This window comes from Penicillium psychrofluorescens, assembly GCF_964197705.1.
Source record: "Penicillium psychrofluorescens genome assembly, chromosome: 2".
Lineage (NCBI taxonomy): Eukaryota > Fungi > Ascomycota > Eurotiomycetes > Eurotiales > Aspergillaceae > Penicillium > Penicillium psychrofluorescens.
Genome location: NC_133440.1, coordinates 533676 through 549756, shown reverse-complemented (window position 1 = coordinate 549756; position 16081 = coordinate 533676). Strand labels below are relative to the sequence as shown.

At 55.6% G+C, this 16081-nt stretch overlaps 4 protein-coding genes across 4 annotated transcripts; 2 read left to right on the top strand and 2 right to left on the bottom strand.

Moving 5' to 3' along the window:
• Positions 1–2604: 2604 nt before the first annotated feature.
• Positions 2605–7428, bottom strand: PFLUO_LOCUS2398 (kinesin-like protein; the record flags this gene model as incomplete). The annotated part of the gene is made up of 4 exons (XM_073779534.1): positions 2605–2927; positions 2990–6692; positions 6766–7195; positions 7331–7428. The coding sequence occupies 4 exons, from the start codon at positions 7426–7428 to the stop codon at positions 2605–2607; spliced, it is 4554 nt and encodes a 1517-aa protein (XP_073636479.1).
• A 2207-nt stretch (positions 7429–9635) lies between these two features.
• PFLUO_LOCUS2397 (putative secondary metabolism biosynthetic enzyme) lies at positions 9636–10795 on the top strand (the record flags this gene model as incomplete). The annotated part of the gene is made up of 2 exons (XM_073779532.1): positions 9636–10445; positions 10499–10795. The coding sequence occupies 2 exons, from the start codon at positions 9636–9638 to the stop codon at positions 10793–10795; spliced, it is 1107 nt and encodes a 368-aa protein (XP_073636478.1).
• A 364-nt stretch (positions 10796–11159) lies between these two features.
• Positions 11160–11714, top strand: PFLUO_LOCUS2396 (uncharacterized protein; the record flags this gene model as incomplete). The annotated part of the gene is made up of 2 exons (XM_073779531.1): positions 11160–11507; positions 11556–11714. The coding sequence occupies 2 exons, from the start codon at positions 11160–11162 to the stop codon at positions 11712–11714; spliced, it is 507 nt and encodes a 168-aa protein (XP_073636477.1).
• Positions 11715–12004: 290 nt separating this feature from the next.
• On the bottom strand, positions 12005–15321 carry PFLUO_LOCUS2395 (putative NRPS-like protein biosynthetic cluster; the record flags this gene model as incomplete). The annotated part of the gene is made up of 3 exons (XM_073779530.1): positions 12005–14521; positions 14573–14977; positions 15028–15321. The coding sequence occupies 3 exons, from the start codon at positions 15319–15321 to the stop codon at positions 12005–12007; spliced, it is 3216 nt and encodes a 1071-aa protein (XP_073636476.1).
• Positions 15322–16081: the final 760 nt, after the last annotated feature.

The following is a 16081-nucleotide window of genomic DNA, read 5'->3' as shown; positions in this document are numbered from 1 at the left end:
CTTGGCAGGTCTCACCTGCTCGCATTGCTCTGAATCTCTATTCGCTTGGTATTTTAGTGTAGAGCGGGGGCCGGGACAAGGACCAACCAGCCTTGTCTCTGTGCTACCGTCAGCGCGATCATCACGGCGCCAGTCTCCATCACGCCGGTTCCCAGCTTCACAGCCACCCAACTTGTCTCAGTGACGATGAAGATCGCGCGGGGGGAGGTCAGGGAGATCAGACCAATCCCGTCACGGGAAGACGCATCTTAGGGCAACTCGGTCAACCTTGGAAGACACCCGATCTGCGCTGGTCTTGATGATCGCATACGCTCCTGGACGAAGCACACGGCGCATTTCAAAAGCAATCCTTGTATGTACGAAGTATACAGAGCGGTCAGTTCATTGAGGGGACTTGGGGTATCGACACGAGGATAAGGCCATTCCATCTACTGTAGTTCCTCGTGCGTGGGCGGCCCATAGTCGAGCTGAAGTGACACATGGTGCTAAAAGAACCCGTTATTCAAGCGGTTACATGCGTGACCAGTGAGCTGGGGGATTCGTACGTAGCCATTTTCCTCATTAGGACTGTAGAATTGGTGTCCTCTCAGTATCTATTTTCTCTCTGGCTCAGCTCAGGCTCAGGGGAAGTGAGACCGATCATCGGTCTTTTTGTCGCAACAGCACGGTTGCCCGCGTCGATCTGATTCTGATAGGGATTGTAGGCCGGAAGACTTGCCTCATGTGAATCTAGCGGTTTTAATTCTGGTTTTAGGGTTGCAACTATTGTTTGTTGTTGACAGAGGTGTTCGTCCACCTCGTGGCCCCCACGATATATATGCAGTACAACGACATCACAACATATACGTAACGCCGAATAGACCTTCAACACCATTGCTCCTTAACCTTACTGACTGTAGAATAATAACATCAATCCTCCTTCCCTCGCAACGATCGCCTTGATCATCCGTGCGTGAAACCATCGCTTCTATACGGCCGTTTCAGATTGATCCGTAGCGCCCGTACCGACCGTGGATTTGTTTATCTGCAACAAAGCTAAAGTCGAACTCCCGTTCTTTTGGTCCCTTCTTTTTCCTTGTTTCCGATTTACCACCGTGTCATAATAATGGGTTGGTTTTCGAGCTTTCAGATCGATAGTAGAAGGAACAAGCCACGAGGATAACCCCTGTCTGTTCCCAGTGCATGTCCTGTGTACACTTTCCTCTAATTGGACTAGGATCAGTGGGGAATCCTTCCGTCGGGCTCTCGGGGAGCCATCAGCCTCCGATTGATTCTCCATGTGGTTCCCTGAGCTTCCGTCTGCCAACTATTTCACACCGGGCGGGCTGCTGCTGTTGCTGCTGGTGGCTGTTTGGGTTGGTTTGGATGGATTTTTGGGTTGCCCCAAAAATAATAATGGAGAACAACATCATTGACTTCCGTACTTTTCGGAGCCGAGGGCCAAGCGAACAAAGCCCACTTTTCCTTCTTTTGCCTGTTATGGTTCTGCTACACTACCACGGAGGTCTGAATTAATGGATAAGGGAGCAATTGACTTTTGACTTTTTATTTTTTTGATTCCCACTCCTGCCAAGTGTATAGGCAACCACAATTTAAATAAAAAAAAGAGAGAATTAAGCGAACAACAACCGAGAACAACTAATCAAAAATACCATACGCCTAAGGCAGAACGGCCCCTCTCGGAGACCACATTCGGTAAGAGCAAGGAGAGCAGGGAATTACTTCCGTGCTTGTTGATCCTGTGCCTCGGGGGATTTTCTCTTCTCTTCTCTTGCCACGAGGTGGAGGAGACGGACACGGACGACATGGATACACACACGGAGTTGTTGTCCAAGCGAACATACCAAGAAGCGTCCCCTGCGCTTCTCACACCTCCTCGAGTGGAGAATCCACAGAGAAAAATCGGGAACGGCCGTTGTCTGGTGTACTAACTACGGAGTACTGCACGCACAGTTATCAAATGGGTGTGCTAACCGAGCGCAAGCCAGAATCATGAATCAATCAAGTCAGATCAGTCAGCTCAGCTCATTATAGGCTTCCCAGACCGATTCCTTGGTCTCATACAGGTCATCTTAGGCTCATATGCAATGCTATTCTTAGAGAGCACAAACTCTATTCTCTTCTCGACGATAAGCTGCGTGAGTGAGGTGAGCATTCACTTGGTACTGTAACATCATATTCTCACGCTGAGGCGCAGCCGCATCCACAAGCGGTGAACGGCGTAATCCTCGACCAACAAATGATTCGGGAGGAATAAAAACGGTCTAGTTGGCAGGTTGTCTGAGCACATTTTTAGAAACAAGCACACACACACACACAGTAGTCCAATAGGAATGCATTTGCAGGTCGCTAAGTAGTTGCTCAATGTGATTGTTGATGTTGTTGGTACAGACACAGACATAGACACGTACTCATACAGCGCAGGATATAGCCAAAAAAACAAAAACAAAAGAGAGATGGCCCGTATCTATCCACGCAGAATAAATGGAGATGGCAAATAGTTCCAAGGAGAACCTCCCGCCCAAAGCAAGAATGCAACGACTTTCAACCTCTCCATCCCAAAGCACTTCGTAGAATAAAATGCAATGCGCACACACCCTTCGTTTACCGCTTGCCCTTCTTCCGGGGCGCAACGACCTTGAACGCAGCGTTGTTCTCTTCCTCGCGTTGGGCAACAGCAGCAGCGGCAGCAATGCTGGCCGTGGAGCCCTTCTTAGCAACCTCGCTCCAGCCGCCGCCATTGTTCTGCTCGCCAAAGGCGCCGGGGGAGACAGGATCGACGATACCCTTGTCGGCGAGCTTGCGGCGACGGATGAATTCCTCGGCGAAGCGGCGACCGTCCAAGGTCTGGGAGTTGGCGTAGACTGAATCAGAGATGATCTCGGCCTCGGCAGGCAGGAAGAGTAGTTGTTGGACAAAGTCGTCGACTATAAAGAAGTAACGTATTAGTACTGCAAATGAATGATTTATGATCGGTTTCAAGACTCACCATTGATGTTCAGGTTCAGCCCCTTGCCCAGCGCCAGCTTTGCCCACTTGGTGAACTCCTCAACGGCCTTGCTGCTGGAGTTGGACTGCGGCACGCTGCCAACCGTCACGGTGCGGGTGCCAGGGGCAGGGCGGACCTTCGCAGCAGCAACAGCAGGTGCGAGAGGAACAGTTCCGCTGATGGAGCGCGGACCAAGCGGCGCATTGGGAGGGGCCTTGGCTTTGCCGCTTGCGCCGACAGTAGTCCAGGCTCCAGAGGAGGTCACGGCGCCGGGAGCAACAGGGGCAGCGGCCTTGCTTGCGAGGTCCGCGTACCGCTTGCCAGCGGACATGGGAGGGCTAGGAGTCGCGGTCTGGGCAGCAGCGGCCGCGGCCGCCACCAGACGCTGCTTGCGAGCCTCCTCTTCCTTCTGGATCTGCGCAAGAGTCTTCTTGGTGGCGGCGTTGGTTGCCACGGGCAGAGCTTTGCTGCTCCACACGGAACCGGCAGACGTCGGGGTTGCAGGTGATCCGGCGCTGGCCCAGTTGGCCGACGAGGGGAGACCAGGAGCAGCCTGAGCTTGGACTTGACTGAGACGCTCTTGTTCGGCGAGTAGCTGAGCACGACGCGCGGTGGCGGCAATCTCCTCGCGTTGAGCGGCATTGCGAGCCTCGGCTTCTTGGATCTCCTTCAAAGACGGACCCTTGGGCAAGTCGTGAGCCTCCTTGGCCCACGGAGCGACAGAGGTAGCCGGAGCATCAACGGGAGTCTGAGTCTGGGACCGGGAACCCGCAGCCAGAGACTCAGCCACATATTGACGGTTCCGCTGGGCGGCGGGCGCGGGCAGAGGTGACGCGGAGGGTGGTGGAGGGAACGGTTGAGGCATCGCATGGTCTTGTTTGATGATTCCCCAGACCGACTCAGAAGGCCCGAGTGCCTGCATCTGCTCTTCCTCCTCCTGCTGCTGGCGCTGAGCGGATGCAGTCTTCTGGACCTGCTGGGTGAGGGTCAGGGGGGCTGCGATACCAGCTTCAGCGAGTTGTTGAGCTGCCACTTCTGAGCCAGCGGCGGCTTCAGCTTCAAGTTGTTGTTGGGTGGCTGCCCCGGCAGGATGAGTAGGAAGACCACCGAACTCGCCTTCTTGAGCTCGGAGAGCATGGAATTGGCGAAGTCGTTCCTCGCGTGCTTGCTGATCGAACGGATCATTGGAATTCGCCTGGTCAAATTGCTCTTGCTCTTGATGCAGCTGAGCGCGGTCCTGAAGCATCGACGCGACCTGCTGGGACTGGAGGTAGTTGTCGGGCTGACGGGCAGCGAACGAAGTAGGACTGCCAAAGGCAAATGGGTCCTGGCGACCCACGTTCAAGCGATCGAGGAGGGCTGGGAGCTGATCCTGACTGCCGCCGAGCTCCGTCCCAAGCATCCCGGGGCCTACATTGGGCAATCCACCGCCCTGTCTGATTGAGCCGGCCGCATCGAAGAAGCCAGGGACTCCTTGCTGGGTTTGCTGCTGGGTTTGCTGCTGCTGTTGCAGAGGGGCCTGAATCGGAGATGGTTGGTAGCCGACTGGGGAGGTGATGCTGCCAAAGCTCGGCTGGCTGTGAAGACTGTGCGCGCTGGATTGGTGCTGAAGCTGGGGCTGCAGGGAAGGAGGAGCACCTGGGACGTGCATCTGCTTCATTATAGCTTGCTGCTGAGCGAGATGCTCCTTCTGTCGCGCCATAAGGTACTGCTCTTCCTGCTTTCGCCTCTCCAATGCATTTTGCTGCTCCGCCGTCAAGGTAGTGCCAAAGCTGGGGAAACTACCAGGGAAAGGTGGCTGAGCGTTGCCCGCCGTGCTGGCGGCAGTCCACTGGGTTCCGCCGGTGGGTTCGGGGCCATGAGGAATACCGATCTGCGGCACGAGAAACGGCTCGCGAGAGTTCCCAATGCGTCGGACCAACTGCGCAAGTGGCTCAAACTCCGGATCCTCGAGCTTCTTGATCTGCAGATCGGGGCTGAAGAAACCCGCCTTGAACCAATCGTGCATCTCAAGACCTGTCCATGGTCCCTGGATGTTTCCTTGGGGGTCACGGTAGATCCAGCGCATTCGATCGGGCATCACCATCATCCGCTGCTGAGCAGCGGACATGGTCCCACCCGGCGTCTGACTGGGCACATCGTGGGCGGCCAAGTTGGCTGGGATAGCACCAAGAGCCGAAACGGGGGTCTCTGACGCAGAGTTGGAACTAGTTTGGCTTGCCTGCTTGTCCACCTGCTGTCCGTCATCCATCTCGCCAATGTCTGGCATGCCTTGCTCGTCGTGCATGCTCGAGAACAGGGCGCCAAGCTTGCTCGATCGTCCCATACTGCCAGTCCCAGCAACGCCGGCATGTGGACTGAAGAGACCTCCTCCTCCGAGATTCGCTAAGCTGGGAGATTGCAGATCGCCCATGGCACCAAAGATCGGATCACCGAAGCCGCCCGGGAACGCGGAGCGTTCGCGAGTCGGGGTACCGACAGCACCACTGGACGGCCAACCGGAGGATGTCCCTAGAGTAGGGAGACCGCCCAGGCCACCAAGCCCCGAGAAGGCACGGTTCGCGTTGGCACTGGAGTTTTGGCTGCGGTCGACAGTGGGAAGGTCCATTCCGGATCCAACGCGTCTCATCGAACCAAACGGATTGGAGGTGTCACGGAGACCACCCAGGCCCGGGTGTTGAGATTGCTGAACGTCTGACCCGTCGGTATCCACGTCCTCCGCATTTGATCGATCGCCATGCGGGCTGTGATAGGGGTTCGTGTTGGTCGGGCTGGTGGGCTCTTGGCCTTGAGGGAGGTTGGGGGTCGGATTGCGTGAATTTTCTTGGCTTTGCATCAACTCGCGGAATCCGGGAATACTGGAGGTCATGCCAAATGCGCCAAAACCAAGATCCGCAGCCTGGGGAGGTACCTCGACATCCTGAGACCCGCCAAGGGCGGCGCTTCCACTGCGAGCCTCCTCGAATGGATTGGTGTCGCTGCGGCCGGTGCGGGTCTTGACCGCGTCCCCCCAAGGCGAATGGGAGCGACTGCCACTGTCATTCTCAGCGAGTCGTTCCAGGTTGCTCAGCGAAGGTTTGTCCTTTGCCGACCCAGCAATGTCCTCCGAGCTATCCTTGGAAAGCAAGCCCTTGAACCTGCTTTCACCGCGCAGACTGCCATATCCTGTCTTTTTCTCGGCCGGGGCCGCCTGTGCCGCGCTTGCACCACCAAGAGAGAAAGCTCCAAATGCGCCCATGGGGGAGAAGTTGGCATTCTGCGAGGCCGTTCCCCAAGGGGAACTCGGCCCGCTGGCACTTGCACCCAAGGGGTTGGTGGTACTCCGTTTCAAAGATCCATAGGGAGCATCTGGGCCGCCCTCCCGACCGGTTGAATCCTTCGCCTTGTCTGCAGTTGGCGCATCTCGAAAATCCGTCTTGCGGCGCAAGAGAGCAGGTGGCGGGGTGGAGGTACTGGCATCGTCACGGAAGAAGCGAGAAGTTGACCCGGCGGTTGGGGACATGGGATTGCCCGTGGATTCGCTCGTTTCGCGGCGTCGGGGGCCAGGGCGGCCCGTGGTCGGTGAAGCGGTATTGTAGTTATTCATGTGGCCCTGGGTATAGGAAATGGAGGATTTACGGCCTCCCGCTCCAGGAGCAGCGGGTTCCTTGGAGGCACTCGACGGTGGCGGCTTCAGCGGAGAGTTGACTGAGGCAGAGAAGAACTGTGGAGAGAAAGAAGAAAAAAAATCCGGGTTAGTATGGAAGGGGAACAAAAGACAAAAGGAAGCGACCAACCTCTTTCTCATCGTCCGTCATCTCCGTCAGCCCCAGGGGCTCGACCTGGCCCTCATGATCCCAGCAGACCTCGGGTCCAGCGGAGCTATTCTTGTGGTCGTCCCGTTTCCCCCACGCCCCGTTCGCCGCAGGTGTCACCATGTGAGGGTCCCAGTCGGCGACGAAATATTCCTCCACGTTCTTGCCCAAGGACCCGGTCTCGCGCTGCACTTTATAGAAGTCTAGAAGTTGGTCCTTGGAGTACCGAGCTTCACCGTTGCGCAGCGAGCCGGACAAGTGATTTGAGCTCATGTGGGGAGGGATGTACGTCCCGGCGGCCGTGGGAGTCGTGGCCGAGGCCGGCTGGCTGCTCTCGCGGTGGTGAGGAGGGTTCGTAGCACCGGACGGACGACGGAATGTCTGGGTGGCTCCGTTCATGCGGGCTCGGGACCTAAAAGTCATGAAAAAGCAAAATTAGAGATTCTCGTCTTTCGATAGAAAATTGCAGATGGAGACACGGCCAGATTGGTGTCGGGTGACCAGCTGACATCGAGTCATCTGCGAAGACAGGGCGAGGGTTGCATACCATTCTCCACTGGCAGAGGAGCCGTCCCCTCTCCTGCTGGCGTCCTGGGTGTTGCCAGCAGCGGCCGAAGCAAAACTCGAAGGAAGTGGCGTTGGCATTATGAGAAACAGAAGATGCTAAATGTGGATCGTTGATCCCCCACAAAAGACAATCGATTTTCTGGAACAGTACGTCGCGAGACCTTGTTGAGGAGGTTGGAGGTTGTGGGAGTCGTGTGGCTGCGAACGGAGCGTTGACACAAGACACGAAAGGGAAGAAAGAAAGGAAGAAAAGAAGATAGCGAGATTCGCTGGTGGTCAATCGATCGACGAGCTGGCGGGGAGGGAGGGAGACGAGATGGGGTGGGAAAGAGAATGCAAGAAACGCGACAGGCTATCGAGCAAGAGAAGAGACTCTAAGAGAGAGAGTCTTTCGCTTGGAGAGAGCAAAAAATGGGTTTTGGCGGAGGGCGTGGCAGTTACGGAAAATACCGTGTATTGTGGACCAGCCGTGAGCGCGCGTTGGCTGGCCAGATCGTGTATTGCGAATTACGGAGGTATCCAATACACGCACAATGTACGACGGCCGGGCCAGACAGCAAGTACCAGTGACTTTCCGGACGTGCCTACAGGGACTATCTGATCCTCGTACAAACCAAGCCACCTTGGCAGAGACAAACATCCAGCGACAATGCATGGGCGTGGTCGTAACAGGATGGACCACCACCCACGCCCTTCCCGTGATTGGCGGCGCAGGTTTGGACGTGTTTCTTTTCCCTTTGCTTCACCACCAAACACCGCAGCCCTTGCCGCACAGCCAGCACAAAGACAAAGCGTGAGACATGCCGGCCTGGGGTACCTGCAGCTTACATCCCTTTTTTTTCTGTAGTCTTCCGGTCTAGATTCGGACTGGAATCTCTTTCATGATGATGCTTCCTCTGGTCTCATGCCACTCTGATACGGACTTAGGGCTAGACCAGAATCACCATGATCGGCTCTACAAGACATCAATCGCACTTACATATATCCCCATTGTCCTCTCCCCAAAAGACTTAAGCACACCCCTCTATCTGAAACGATGAAGTACGCAACCCGCGACATCCCCTTCTCCTGGTACTGGAAAGGCAAGCCTCTCCACAAAGGCCAGCTGCACGGCGAGCGCATCCGGCCTGTCTACCTCGGCGTGCCCGATCTAGATACCTTGTCACTGGCAGGATGCTCCTCTGACTCCTCGATCGAGTCGACAACGGCGCAGGCAACTCACGGCCGGTGTGAGGGATGCAATGAACGTACCCACCATCATTGCATGCGGAGCGGTAGCGATTGCCCGACTTGCGACAAGGCCAAAAAGCGCTGCCAATGCCAGCATGTCCACCACGATCCCGAACCCGCCCAAAAGAAGGCGAAGGCGAAGGCCAAGGAGCAGTGTAGCTGTGGCCACCACCTGAAAGCTGCTCCTGCACCGGCGAAGTCAGCGACTTCCGCTGCAACACCGCGCCACCATTGTCACATGGCTCCTAAAATGCATTGTTGCGAGCATCATCATCACGGTGCCCCTTACCCGGCATCCCCAGTCCCTGCGCCACCTTGTTCGTACCATTCGACTGACGGTCAGCGACACAGAACGGCCCGATCCAGACGCTCAAGTAGGCCGCGTTCAAACCTGGAGACGGAAGCTCGATGCCCGAACTGCGTTCACACCTGCGATGGCTATTCGGATATCGCTTACTACCCCGTTGACGACGACATGATGTCTGAGATCTCGGTGGACGTGGGAGCGGGCAGCGACGGAGACATCGACGAATCGCGATGCCCCCATCACCATTACCCTTCTTGGTGGGCGTACCGGCCTACAATGGGGTATGGGAGAAGGTGACCAATGTAGATCCTCGATGAATGTTGTGCTGTTTTGCTGGTTTGTCCTGGCATCCTCTGGTTTTTGCATATAGAGAGCAGTGTTTCTTAAATAGTCTACAATTCACATTCCCATTATTCACCCGGACATCCAATAATCGTGGTCGTCGCTCCAGAGGGTCGATAATGAACTTGGTTAGTTTGGACAATTAGTAATGAAGTCATTCCCTTGCCCCGTGGGCCGAGCCGAGGTTTAAGCCTATATTATGTCGAACCTTGGAAGAGAACCACCGAAACCCCAGAAACAACTCTAGCAGTTTCAGATCTTGATATCGTCTTATCCTCAGGTCTCCAACAATTCCTCACAGTGCGCCTATGCTTCAGCATCACGACCCTGCCGATTCCATTCATTATCGATAAGCACCACCACATTCCCCGCACTGAAAGGAAAGCCGAGCACGCGCCGAACAACCATGTCCAAGGCGATCTATATCTCGCCCATTGACGGCAAGCCCGGCAAACCAGGGCAGGTCTACTACCCACTGTCACTGCGCACAGTTCCCAAGCCATCGCCGCAGGGCAAAGAGTTGCTTGTGAAGCTAACTGCCGCCTCGCTCAATCACCGAGATCTCTTCCTCCGACAGCACCTCTACCCCGGGTTGACATTCGATGTGCCACTTCTAGCCGACGGCGCGGGCGTAGTGGTTGGCGCTGGCCCCAATGTCTCGAACCCGGAGAAATGGCAGGGCAAGCGGGTGATTCTGAACCCCGGCGTGGGCTGGAAGGACTCGCCGGACGGACCTGAAGAAGCGACGGGTTACCGCATTATGGGAGGGACCAAGGTCTATGACAAGGGTACTTTGCAGGAATATATCGCCATTGAGGAAGGGGAAGTCGAAGAAGTGCCCTCGCACCTCTCCGATGCGGAAGCTGCTGCTCTGCCGCTGACGGGACTGACCGGGTGGCGGGCCCTCGTGTCGAAGGCGGGCGAGCGGAACTCGGGCAAGGGGGCTGCTGTGTTAGTGACTGGCATTGGCGGAGGCGTTGCGCTGATGGCCCTGAGGTTTGCAGCTGCTCGAGGTGCTGATGTCTTCGTGACGAGTTCGAGCGAGGAGAAGATCCAAAAGGCTGTGCAATTGGGAGCCAAGGGGGGTGTCAATTATAAAGAGGCCGGATGGGATAAGAAACTTCTGGGCATGCTGCCCTCGGGCAAGAAGAACTTCGATGCCATCATCGACGGTGCTGGTGGTGATTCCATCGAGAAGGCCGCCAGGCTGCTCAAGGTGAGTTTTGATCTGTACCGATTCGGTGGGATGGTGTTAACATCAATCCATAGGCTGGTGGTGTGATTTCTGTGTATGGCATGACGGTGTCTCCCAAGATGCCCTTCCTGATGCAGGCGGTGCTGAAGAACATCGACGTGCGAGGCTCGACCATGGGCTCTCGCAAGGAGTTCAAGGAGATGGTGGAGTTTGTCAAGACCCACAAGATCCATCCGGTAGTGTCGCGGGTATTGCAGACGGACCTGGAGGATCTGGCTGGAATCGACGGGCTGTTTGAGGATATGAAGCAGGGCAAGCAATTTGGCAAGTTGGTGGTGGAGTTTGGCAAGTCCGGGCCCAGCAAGCTTTAGATCTGGCCGTGCTTTCTTGTCGTAACCCTAGGCCTTCTTCTTCTCTTGAACAACACACGCTCTCTGTCAACACGGTTGAAATACACACTCATTGCAGAACAACTACTCTCCTTTCTTTACTTGTTCCTGTATATCCATCCGCCTCATCATCATGATCTCCCGTCCAGCTGCAGTATCTCATCCACGACTCCCTCTCACCATGTCCCGCATCCAAGGCCCAGTTCCCCTGCCAAATGATCCTTCCCAGTCTCGGGACTACGACGTAACTCTAGTAATTATACCCCCGAAGCTATACCCCCGGAGGCATAATCCACAGAACGCTCGCTAACTATAGACCCAGAGCCGCTACAGTCGTTCCCACGCCATGATGCAAACAACCCACTCCAATATCCAGCACAAGGTCGCAAAGTTGCAGGCAAACTCGCTTCGGCTGAAGCGCGAGCTCTTCCTTCTCCATCGGCACGTCAAAGCGTTTCACCACCCGCTCCTCGAGACATGGGAAGCGGACATGCTCACTCGTCTCATTGAGATGGTGTATACCCGCCAATGCCTCAGGTTGCCCGGTGGCATTTCCGTTGGCGATGTTTTGTTCACGGAACGGGATCTGCTCTCTCGGGCGTACAACATTGCGGCGAGGCGTATTCGTATTGATACTCTCTGGAGCCTTGGGCTTTCGGACAAGTACCATGAGGCTCTGAAGCGTTATGACGAGGTGAGCTTTCATTTTGTTTCGAAGTTTCCATGTCTTAATGTGTTTCAGGTGACTATCTATCGAAGCTCCAACCCATTCGAGACCGAGGCGCCGTTTGCTCGCTGGTTGGTAACCGAAAAAGAGAAACGACCCCAGGTGTACGAGTTCTGGTCGAAGCTCTTCCCCGTGTGCTGTGGCCGGACCGTGGAGGAGTGCAGTGCCCTCTAACTGGGGGTCAAGGCTGAGACGGAACTGAGCAAGGCAGCTTGCTCGTGGCATGATCATGGGAATTTTCACAACTCTTCATTACATTGACCTTTTTTCTACCGGTCAACTATGGACTTTGCTTTGCGTTCCTGACTTTCTTTCTTTCCGTTTTTGCAATGGACATCCGTACCCCGTTATATTGTTATCCAGTCGGGGAACAATAGACAATATCATCAATTCATTTCAACATACGGTACTTCAAGTCTCATATCTTAGATACACATTATTTGGCCATGTATACCAGGGACAATTCACTCAGAAGCATCCACCCACTCCCCAATCCACTTAGCAATGCACTCCTTATCAATGGCCGGCACAGCACGCAGCGCCTCACTCCTGCCCGCTGTCCGAGATGTCTCGAAGACATTAGCCAGCGAAGACTGTTCCTTACCCTGAACATCGAGCCCCTCATAAAACTCCAACAGCTTCACAGCCGGGTTCGACCGAAGCAACGTCTCCAAATCCTCGTCCTGGGCTCTTCCCTTCTCCTCCATATCCCTCCGAACACGCACAATCCATTCTCCAAGGGGAATAACCTCCAGCTCCTTGTCCCGCCCAGAAGACAGTTCCTTCTGCACCGCCGGCAGAATCGATACCCACAATTGTGGGTGCAGGTTATGAGGATGGAACACCTCGACAGAGCCAGGCGCAAAGCTTTCGCTCAGGGCCAGACCGGCGAGTACCTCCGAGAGCAGATCAACAGGCACCCAGTCAATGCGATTCATGCTGGGGCCCAACGTATCCGGTATGGCGCCGACATGCCGCGAGCTGAGCGCCAGACTGGGGAACCACTCGGCTCTGTTCCAGAGACCGGACTTTCGTGCTGCGCCTGCTATCTGGCCCACGCGTGCGAGCAATAGCGGGATGGATAGTTTGCTGGCGGCGTGTGCGAGTAGCTGCTCGGATAAGTATTTGCTCTCTGCATATCCGTTCGGAGCAGGCGTGTCCGTGACGATGCTTTCTTCTGGTATGATTCCAGACTTGGTGGGGTGGCCCATTACCGAGCTGATGGAAGACACGAAGAAGAGACGGGGAGGAGATGCGGTGCCGGCGCAGAAAGAGAGTAGATTGACGATGCCCTGGAGCTGGGGTGTGAATGACGAAAGACTCAAATTGAAGTTGACTGGCCAGGCGTTGTGGATGACTACCGTTGCGGTATCGCGGAGGGTCTGGTACGTTTCGGCTGGGAGGTCGAATTGCTCTTTGGATAGATCGCCTGTTAGGAAGGTTGTCTGGGTGAAGTCGAGGGTCGTGCCTAGATGGCAGGTCTTGTTGGACTCGAGCTGTGCAGAGCGGCTGTCCTTTCGTCGGTTAAGACAGTAGACGTGTGCGACGGATGGGTTGTTGAGGAGCGTGTCTAGGAGGTAGGTTCCCAGAACACCGGTACTGCCAGTAAGAATCACAGTGTGTTTCTCTGTGGAGCGGGCGGCAGGCGTCGGCTTGGGAATCTGGTCGATCTGGTCCTGGAAATGCTTGAGCATTTCAGATCTCTCTCGCAGTCGGCTGTCCCTTGTTTCTTGTGCTGCGACGGGTTCGTCCTCTTTGAGTTGCATGATGGCGTCTGTCAAGTCAGAGACGGATGGTTTCATATAGATCAAAGGCACCGAGATAGCAGCCATCTCGAGTCCATGCCGGAGAATCCGGACGGCAGTGATGGTCTGCAGGGAGTCCATTCCCCGGATGAAGATATTGTCATCATCCTTCAAGTCGGTCCAGCGCATCAGCGAGACAATTGTCTCAGACACAAACTGTTTGACAGCTTCGCGGTCTGCATTTCTCCCGGGACCTTGCACAGTATCGCCATTAGGCTGGACGGCCACGGTTTCAGCTTCCCGGTAGAGTGCTTCGAGCTCTTCCTCATACAAGGCCAAGCTTCCAGCCCGCTGTACCGTCCCCTTTCCAGCACGGAGGAACGGCTTATCCGGATGTGTGAAGAGCACATGCGATTTGGCGATACGCGCATGAGCAGGTGTCTCCTGGTTCGTCTTCTCAATGCTTGGCCAGATTTCTTCTAGCAGTGCAGCGCGCTCAGTCGGAGTCAGAACCTTGCCGTCCGTAGCGGCTTCGACAACCAGCGCAGCCTGGAAGCGCTGTGCCCCGGCCACCAGTGCGCCGGTCACCCGCCGGTTGCGCGCTGTGACGTTCTGTTCCATCGTGATGGGGTTTGTCTTCTCGCCATTGAGAAAGACAATGATATCATCCTTGCGCGCATGCCACCTCCACAAATGCGGTTTCTTCTCGTCTGGATGCCGCACAAATAAATCGCTGGAGTTGTATTCTTGCAGATGCTTGAAGTCATCAAGCAAAAAGGTTACCTGGTGCGGGTCATGCTTGGGGTCGCGCACCAAGACCAGCTCGTACTGTCCATCTGTGACATGCTTAAATTCCACGCCCAGCTCCGGATGGAACTCCGAATACCCCCAGTCTTCGACATCCCGGTTAGACAAAACCATTGCGAGCAGGCCCACCTCGGTGGCACCGTACTGGTTGTATACTTTGATGCGCTTCGCGACTATGTCTCCAATGGCTTGTGGAAGGTCTCCACCAGCGTAGATGATCATCTCAAGATTGTTGGCGCAGTAGTCCAGTAGGTCCGGGCTTTGACTCAGCTCGTAGATGATGGATGGGACGATATAGGCCCCGTCCGCGGGGGTCTGCTTTAGTCCTTCGACCAGGCTGGCAGCATTGGGAATGCCGACAGGTGTGAGGTGGATCATCACCGTGCCGAAGGGAATAGCGTTGAACAAGTGGCCGGCCAGACCAGCGCCCTTGATGCGAATTTAGTATTGGGTCCAACATTTGGCTGCGGGATTCCTCACATGGAAGGGAGGGAACATCATGAACAGCCGCTTTCCCTTCTGCATCAGATGCAGACACTCGTACCCCTCCGGTGGTTCCACCTTTGTCATTCTTATGGCCCTCGAGCCGGCTTCATTTGTCCAAACGATCGGTTTGGGGATCCCCGTTGACCCGGAGGTGTGAATCACAAACAATGGCTCTGCCCCTGCAGTCGCAAGGGTCTTTTCGTATGGGACATGAGGCCATGCTTTTCCCAGCAGCTCGTCCACGCTGGCCACTTCCAGCACCTGCAAATCATCCACCGCCTCCACGATGGGCGCGATGGGCGCCGGCCGCGTATTCGGCGAGATTAGAGTCTTGCAATTTAACCGTTTCAGGAGGCTCGCGTGGGCGGCAATGCTGTTCCGAGGAGAGGTGAAGAACATCTAGGGGTTTGATCAGTATGTAATATTTGTTGGGAAGTGACAACCCATACGCAATAGCCCGCCTTGAGGGCCCCAACGGCCAGGGCAGTGTACCGGAGGTCATTCGGACCCATATAGGTCAGTTTCTCGCCGGCGCCGGGACCAAGGTGCTCCAGCAGCCATCCCGCGATGCCGTTGACTGCATTTGCCAAGTCCCGACAGGTGATTTTGCGGTATCCTTCCGCGTAACTTGTCGGCGAGATGGGGTACTCGGCGTACACCTTGTCCGGGTGGAGCGCGGCATGATGGTCCACGATCGTCGGCAGCAACTCCTCGCACGGATCGAAGGTAGATGACGGTGACATCGCGTACAATATGGTACAGGATGAATTGGTCAAGGAAGCGGGCGTACGGAGTGGGCGGCCTCGGGCAATAATAAAGCCCAGTCAGACAACACGGCACCCCGCAGGCTGCTCGCCCGTGAGAAGCGGAGCCGTTCAGGCAGCGGAGCTAGCGGCCGTCTGTACATTTCTGGCGCCAATCATCGGGGGAATTGCCAGAGTGAACCTCCTGCTGGACGCTGATGGCCTCGAAAAGGCAACATTGTCTCCCGCCGATCCCCGCCATTGTCTGACCTGCCGGGTCCACCGTATCCCTGCTCGGATAGCTGCGTCTCTCTGACAGTCGACTGATCACAAATGTTCCAAGTGATCGGCGCAATAAGGGACAGAGGGGACTAGTAGTGAGTTCCATGTGTGTCCGTCTCCAGAATTCATGGTTTGGTCTCGGGCAACGGTGACCCTGTAGGTTTTTGGGCGTAATTGACCGTTTCCATCCTACGGGATCAATAGGATTTAGATCGGCCGAGCACACCTTTTCTCTCCGCGAGAACCCCACATTCCATAGCTCCGACTCTCCCGGTCGGAGTAGGCACTGTGAAGTATACATGTATGTATATTCTGCTATCCGACATGGTATCCCATGGTTATTGCTTATTCCTACAAGGATACTACACATTCACCTTCGTTCCAGGGTCGACACGATGCCAACCAGATTCGGCCAGCGGCGGGTAGGGCCGAAAGGTAGCTCTGTTCTGACTCATGCGGGGCCACCTCGAATCACTAG